The sequence below is a fragment of the Perca flavescens genome, chromosome 9 (genome assembly GCF_004354835.1).
Source record: "Perca flavescens isolate YP-PL-M2 chromosome 9, PFLA_1.0, whole genome shotgun sequence".
NCBI classification, from domain to species: Eukaryota; Metazoa; Chordata; class Actinopteri; order Perciformes; family Percidae; genus Perca; species Perca flavescens.
This window is the reverse complement of record NC_041339.1, coordinates 33,412,451-33,420,606: the sequence shown is the minus strand read 5'-3', so window position 1 is coordinate 33,420,606 and position 8,156 is coordinate 33,412,451. Positions and strand designations below refer to the sequence as shown.

Sequence of the window (8,156 nt, the reverse complement as noted above, 5' to 3'; positions counted from 1 at the left end):
AATAAGGGGGGGGGGAGAGACGATTTTGTTCTTGCATGTAGTTTTATGTAAACACTCGGAGGGACTCTGGACCTTTGATTTCGGGTCCCATTTCTGTCGGAGAGTTGGGGGGGGTGGAGCACCGCCTCGGCAACTGGCCTCCTGTCCATCACAGCTATCTGTCCTGTGCTTAGAGAACCTTTAACCTTCCTTAAAAAGAAAACAACAATTAAGCTGAGAGAGAAGGGGAAGAAAGAGAGAATCCTACCATCTCCACTATTCTTTTAGAGAGAGAGGAAGGACGGACTTTTCCACTCACAAGAGGACATGTTTGTGACTGTGACCCAAAAAAAACCCGCACCACCACCGTTTCTATTGTGTGTGTGTGTGTGTGTGTGTGTGTCTGTCTGTCTGTCTGTGAGTGTGTAACCGCGAGTCTGTGTGTGTGTCTTTATGTGTGAGCACCTGCATAACGTACGTGTGCACAGCTGCATGTCTGTGCAAGATGGCGTGTGAGTGTGCGCTTTCCCAAAAGTGTTTATTTGTGTAAATATTGTATGTTACTAAGCTCAGAGATGTCAGACTGCCCATCCCCAGCCCATGCTCCATTAAACAATGCAGAAAAGAAAGAAAAAAGAGTCCAATTTGAAGTGAAGGATTAAAGGATGGCAGGGCTTTGGCTTCTTATTCAGCACCAAGGGCCCTCCTTGCTGCCTCTGGCTTGTCCCTGGCCCTGCTATCGGGAAGGGAATAGAGGCAAACCGTGCAGTTTCAGTGCCTTAAAAACAAACCTTCCCATGCCTCCCCTCCTCTTCACCCTCTGTAGTCCTTGTTTGAAGGACTACTTCACACAAAAAATCTACCTTTTGGCTTGAAATCCTCCTGAAACGGCTCTCTCATTTCTAGCACCTGTGTGGAGGACAGCGGCTGTAGTTAGATTGGATTCACAACAGCTACAATAAATTTGAAGGGTGATCCCGCAAAAACAGCATGACAACGTCCAGAGAAACTTCTGAATCCACTCCTCCAGTGAGTACACCGCTCCTGGCAGACATTCTGAGCTATAAGGCTACGAGAGTGTGAAGTGGAAGTTGTGTGTTTGGCTATGTTCTGGAGAAACTATGTTGGAGCATACTGAAGGAACTGATGAACAGCGGAGAAGTGGATTAAGATGCAAAATGTGCCAAAATATTAGCCTGGTTCCAGAGGTTCCAATTTTTCTTTGATGGTTGGGATTACAACTCTAATCAGTCTGAAAAAAAAAAAAACACATCTGCTACCACAGCTTCCATTTTAACAAAGCGAAAGACGTTGGCGGAAACATCAGTTGCTACTAATTTGCAAATAGTCTAACCTCAAGTAACAGCTGACATCAGACTGAACACTGAAGCGAACACGAAATTGCATTTTTAGTCTAACTCAGAGCACATCAGACCACCAAAATATGGCTAAAGACAGCTTTCATTGTTGCTAGCACAGTTAGCTGTTTATGTTTAGTTACGATTGACTGACAGCTGAAGAGCTAACTGCGCTAGAAACAAAGAGAAGTTGTTTATTCGGCCATTTTTTGGCAACAAAAGGAACGTATGGATCGTGCCTCTGCAGTGGTTTGAGAAGTTTCCATGGACATTTTGATACTTTTTGTGTGACTCTGGGTTACCAATGTAATCCACTGTAACTGCTGTCAATCACGAGTATTTCAAACTCAAAGGGTAGCTCGTTGGTGGAGTATTATTATGAGGTGCTCACATGCCGCCCAGTCTCCTGTCTTTTTCCCACCGCCTACTGTTCCAGTCCACATCCATGTCACTGTCCCACTGTCGCTCTAACCTGCTCCCCTGTGTCCTCATCCCCCGTCCTTGTCCCGTGTCCGTCATGCAGCTCCGGTGCCGAGGTCCCCCCCAATCCTACATGTCTTTACTCCCCGTCTAAAACGGTGTCCTCGTCTTTGTACCTGATCCCGCTTCTAACCCGCTAACCCGAGCTGTTAGTCCCCATTCCAGCACCCCCCACCCCTGCCCCACCTCCAGTCCCCTTCCTGTCAGTGGTGCAACCTGGTGTAGGCTTGTTTGAACGGGGCGAGGCCCGGTGTGACCGGCCCCGCCCTGCCGCAGGTGCCAGCTGCCCCTATGCTTCAAGCACAAGCACTTAAAGCACTTTAGCTGCGCCGCTATACTCGTCAATGCATGCAGTTAAAGACAATTGGACCTATCTGCATCTGCATACCTTTCCTTAGAGGTAATGCCAGATGAAACCGTGTGATACTGTAAGAAAACAATAATAACCCAGGGAGGAGGAGAAAAGAAAAGAATGAAAGAAAAAGAAAAAAAAAAAACGAAGCTACACCAGGACTTCTGACAGCAATTCTTAGCAAACACCCCTCAGAAAGTTCCAATTCAATGCAACTACTTTCTTTTTTGTTGTTGTTTTTGTTGTTGTTGTTGTTGTTTCCTTTTGAGAAATGCTTGTATGATCGTATGCCAACAAATCTCCACAAGGTGGACACAGCACCAAATATGCATTCACACAAAGTGGTCGGGGGTCTGAGGGAGGAGGCAGGGTCCTCCCCGAGGAGCTTCCTGCCCGATGCTCTCCCCACATCCTGTGTAAAGACTTGAAAAGTGGAGAGAGTGCCGACAAAGAATGCTCGCCCGGTAGCTTGGTAGCATGAAATCGGCTGTACACATCCTTTTAATAGAGAGCAGCAACTTAGAACCAACCTGTTGGTGCTAAATCCCATCTATTCAAAGACTTGATGTACGGGGGAGGAACATACATAAAATATGTTTAAGCTATTCCCTCCCTAATATTTGTAAGTGTGTCTTTTTTATATATATTATTATTATTATTATTATTATTTCCTGGCCAGCTATGTGTCTGACTAGACATCATGTACAGTACTTAAAAATAAAAATTATTTATCTAAGAAAGAATTATAAGCTGATCCAAACTAGGTTTTCTTATGAACAATTCAATGACTCACCGATTGCACAGCAAAGTCTATTTGATTCAGTGTATTTTGGGGAATATAATCACTAATGAATGTTTTTACTTTTTAATGAACCTTTTCCTTCTGTTCATCAGCAGGGTCATTTGTAAGCTCAGTGCCCAGCAAGCGACTTTCAGCCTCGGGTAAAATCTGTTGTCAGTCAGGCACTCAGGTCTCTGGTCAACTTAGTTCACTGCTTCTTAAGGCCATTGAACCTCTCACCTCTCAGTAAGTCACTTCTCTCCATGCACACCCAGCCATCCCGCCTCAGTCAGTTAGTGCAGAGCCAGGCTCACACTTCTGTAATGTCACTTTTTATTTGATTTTGTATCATTATTTGTTTCCCTGCTGGTCACGTTAAGAATATTCTCTGTTCACGGGTAAATGTATTTTGTTTTTCATTTCAAGTTTATCCTTTTAAAGAGTTTTTTTTTTTTTTTTTTTTTTGGATTCAAGCTTTTCATGATACTAAAGTAGAAATCACACAGCTATTGTTTTCTCTGAGAAAGGAACTGATTCAAAATATAATTTGTATTTAATGTCTTTTTTTTTAAATAAAAAGTGAACACATTTTAAGACGCCGTCTGTGATGTTTGTTTTTGTCTCGTCCCTGATTTTTTTTTTTTTTTTATATCACTGGGAAAGAACAGCGTTGTCATCAGCAGCTAATGAGCCAATTATTTACTGCGGGCTTCGTTTCTGCAGGCAATCAGAACACACATTTTGCTCGTGTTGAAGTCCTTGAATGCAATCAGGCTCCCCTCAGTCTTGGAATGTGTCAATAAGGATAAAGCAAAGGTTCAATTTGTAAAAAATAAAAATAAATCTGGTGGTGCCAGGCAGGCTGGCAGTGGGCACGAGAGGCTGAAGCAAATTCCTGTGCCCGACCAAGGCAAACAGAGAGCGGGTCAAAAGGCAGAGTGGCGCTGCATGTCCCCGCGAACTGCCCTAAAGTTAGAAAAGGACCTCCGCTTTAGATCACAGTGATAACACTGCACACACACACACCGAATATAGAAAATGTGTTGCAGGAATGCATCTACAGAGACTTTCATAATCGGGTCCTGATAAAGCTGTTATGGTTCTTATGTTTTGCCACCTATGGATGTTTGTGCACAAAGTAAACCTGCCTGAGGTGAAAGAGAGGCCAGGAGCACATAACTGAGGTTAATGTTTTTATTAAATATATCACCTTTTATTCTTTTTACATTACATCTCAATTACAAAAGTGTACACACACACACACACGTGTGAGCAGTTAGTCACTTTGGAATAGACTCACATCAACAATAATTCTCTCTCCATCAGCAGCATGTATAGCTAGAGCAGAGGCGTCACACGTTCACTGTGGGACTCGCTCTTTGTGGTCATGTCTTCTTGGTAAGAGAACAGCGACATGTAAAGTAAAATAGCAAGTCGGTTTTTTTTGGTGTTTTTTTTTTTTACATACATCAACATAACTAACAGCAGACACATAAATATTGGAGGTAGGTAAATGTAGAAAATACCCGTCTGAGAGGCGGTGCAGGGAGGCGCCGCCTGTCATGCTAACTGCAACCCCATGGAACCATGGGAAATGTTTTCTGAGTACTGTTTAAAGATTCCCGACTGAGAGTTTTGCATTCGCTGACAAAAGGTGATCATGTGTCACATCAGGAAGAAAAAAAAAAAAGAGACAACAACAAAAAGACATAACAATGGCAACAATGTGAAAATGAATCATAAAAACTGCATTTAGAAAATACTTCTAAATGACATTTGGTCACTCAGTGCTTTTGTTCTTGCTTGGTTTGTCACAAACCAAACGTCCAGACAACTCCTTTAAGGGTAGAGCGAGCTCAACTCAGCAGTGGAGTTACTCAGGGCCAAGATACATATATACACTTTATACACCCATAAAAATAATAATATAATAATAACAATAAGGCAAAACATTATATAAATACTCATAAAATAATTACAAATAACAAATAAAATCAAATAATGTTGAAATAAATAAGGCTGAAGAGTAAATGCATCAATATTAAAATCTTCTTTTTCAGAAAAACAAAAATAGAATTTTTTTCTCTTTGGGACGGGTGTTTGAAGAGGAGGGAGGGAAGGAGGGAGGGAGGGAAGGAGGGGTTGAGAGTGCCCTGGACCCAAAGCCCAGCAATGATAGTGTACCTGAATTAAACACCACCATGGACAAGATCAATAAATAAACATTTATCCCAAAAGGAAAAAATCAGTGGCTTGCTTGCTTCTTCTTCTTCTTCTTCTTCTTCTTCTTCTTCTTTTGTGAGATCTGTATCAGTGGTTGATCTCTTTAAGGGCACTCGGCTTCTGCAGGCAGGTCGGTCCAACCTAACATCTGCTTGCCGTTCCAGGAGTTCACACACCAGCATCGGCCCCTCTGTCCATCCAAGGAGGATTCACACTGCAAGGGACACAAACAGAAAGTCCTTTTATTTGAACTGCTTCCATTGTCATTCCATATGTCATACACACACACACACACACACACACACACACACACACACACACACACACACACACACACACACACGTACGGTCAAGCAGCACTAAAACAAAACACACTCTGGAGGTGCAAATCCCTGCCTGTAACACACACACACACACACACTCTTTTTAAAACTGTGTTTGACATAATCTTGGCTTAAGATCACACACACACACACACACACACACACACACACACACAAAAAATTGGTGAGATTCTTTCAAGCTGAGTGGAGTTATGAATCCATCACACACTCAGGAGCACATTTAGCCGGAGACACCAACCTGTTTGGGTTTGTAAAGCCCGTGCTTGTCACAGTTGGGGAGGTAGAATCTGGTTAATTTGTCTCCTAATTTCTGCTGGGATTTGGCAATCTTTTCCAAGGCTCTCTGCAGCTCAACGTGACAGGGCCCCTGGTAGAGAGGAAACAGGTGAGAGGAGGGTTAATTGTGCTCTGTACCTGCACGGTGCCAACACACAGAAATAACAAGGAGCACCGCTTTATTCTCAGCAAACACGTGGGCTGACAGCAATATTAAACTTGTAATAACAAGCATCCCCAGTTTCTCTCTCTCTCTCTCTCTCTCTCTCTCTCTCTCTCTCTCTCTCTCTCTATCTCCCTTCAAACAGCACACGAGCTCCCCCTTGTGGTGCACGAGTCCTCTTCCCCTAAACCTCCTCCCAAAAACTTTTAGTAACATATTACACACAGAGGATTTCACACAACGATGCCGGGGGCAGCGTTTGGGTCTCACCTGTTCGACCATTTTCTTGCGGTTGGCGAGGAGTTTGGCTTTCATGCTCTCCTGAGCGTCGGCAGCAGCCCTCGGGTCGTAGGGTTTACTGTGGCCGGGGAGGTAGTGGCTGGAGCCGGGGTCCGGGACGATGGCTGCGTTCTCCATCTCAGCCTCTGGCTCTCCCTGATCTGGAGAAGGAAATTGAATGAATGTGAATCGGGACTGACTGAATGTAACCGTAATTAGACCAGCAAAGTATTTTTTTTGGGTTGTAGCAAAGTATTTTTTTTGGGTTGTAGCCTAAGGAGGATTTGCTGAACACCGATGTAGCCTGTAAATGTGGAGGATATATAGGCCTACCTTGTGTCTGGGGCTCGGGGGTCGGCTCGGGCTCCGTGCTCTCCGTGCACACGGCTTGCCCCCGGGTGAGGGAGTGCAGCGGCCGGGGGTCGCCGGGTCTCGGGGTGCACCTCAGTCCGGAGCCGCACGGCGCCGTGTAGATCCCGCACAGCTCCTCAGCCTTCAGCGCGCAGGCGAGGCAACATCCACAACCGGGTTCCCGCAGCACCTCGGTGCATCCGGGGGCCACCTCTGGACACTGGCTCATCTTCTCCGGAGAACACGGGGCGCATCGGATCGGCTCTGGCCCCACCACCGGGGACCCCAGCGTCCCTGTGGCCAGCACGGAGCACACCGCTGCCACCACGACGTGCTTCAAATGTAATCCACCCATGGACAACATAGTAAGCTGGATACTAAATATAGCCTAGAATATAAAATGTAGAGCAAGGTAGAGAGCTTATCAAAGGTAGAAACCGGATTCCCACGGTTCCCTGCTCAGTTGTGACTTGCGTTTGATTTTGGGAAAATGTCTAACTGTGCGTTGCGCGCAGACGTATTTATAGCCGGGTCCTCTGTGAGTGTTTGACGCATCGGCGTTATGAATGATTTCTGAAAAGAAGGTGTGATGATACGGTGGGCTCTGATTGGCCCGCATATGTCCGGCCAGGCAGCTCATTTGAATACAACATTCACGTCAATATTGCTTTTGGAACAGGCAATGTTTGCACGTATCGCCGACGAGTGACGACACCAGTGTTTGATGTTGCGATCAAGGACCCCCCCTCCTTTTCTCACTCGGGTGCTACACTAAAAACAGTTTGCCCCACACTGCCAGCGTACAGTAACAACACAGGCAGAGTGTTTATTTTTATGTTTGTCTTCACACAGCGTCCCTGAGCTGATTTAATCCATTTCAGATGGACAGTCCCTTGTTTTCTGCGCGGACACAAACGAGCTCCTCTCTACAGGAACAACGTTGCCTATTCATCACTCTTTCTCCGTTAATTGTCCTACCCGAACTTCTTACACAACTTTTGGGAAAAAAATAACTTAATGAGCGCAAATTACGCACGCCCACGCTGCGCGCACAGAGCGAAGCAACGGCTCTAATTGGGCATGAGAACTCATCCCTGCATTTCAGAGAGATAATAAAACGAAATTTGTTTATTTTTAGAAATAGCTGCGCAAATGACGGTCACCATTTACGCCAGTGAGTCAAGCGCTCTGGGCTCTGTGGTATGCGATCCATCTGTGTCCCTCGCGCTCGCGCGCGCACTGAGCCCGGCTTTTGGGCTCAGAACAGGAGATGTCCCGTTGTAAATAGCCGTTCCCTGGGATAACAGCAGACCAGTTGCTTTGAATGGGGGCTGCGCTGACATGGCCACAGACACGTCCCCCATGCCTCGCCAGTCTCCTGGGACTTTTTGATGATCCCACGCTGAACGACGTGAACGTTGTCACGGCTTGGCATTTTGGCGTCCTGTCCCTACTGACCCCCAAACGGGCATGTGATAATGTTCCCTTCTTTTGCGCACACACACACACACACACACACACACACACACACACACACACAAAAAAAGACTCAAAACAGACAGAAAACTCT

The 8,156-nt window shown here is 45.5% G+C and overlaps 1 protein-coding gene across 1 annotated transcript; it reads right to left on the bottom strand.

Annotated features, from left to right (window-relative positions):
• Positions 1-4,175: 4,175 nt before the first annotated feature.
• igfbp1a (insulin-like growth factor binding protein 1a) lies at positions 4,176-7,129 on the bottom strand. The gene is made up of 4 exons (XM_028587933.1): positions 6,569-7,129; positions 6,227-6,396; positions 5,756-5,884; positions 4,176-5,387 (listed from the first exon to the last, which is right to left on the bottom strand). Exons 1-4 carry the CDS (start codon positions 6,948-6,950, stop codon positions 5,277-5,279), a joined length of 792 nt encoding a protein of 263 aa, XP_028443734.1. The 5' UTR covers positions 6,951-7,129; the 3' UTR covers positions 4,176-5,276.
• Between the last annotated feature and the right edge of the window lie 1,027 nt (positions 7,130-8,156).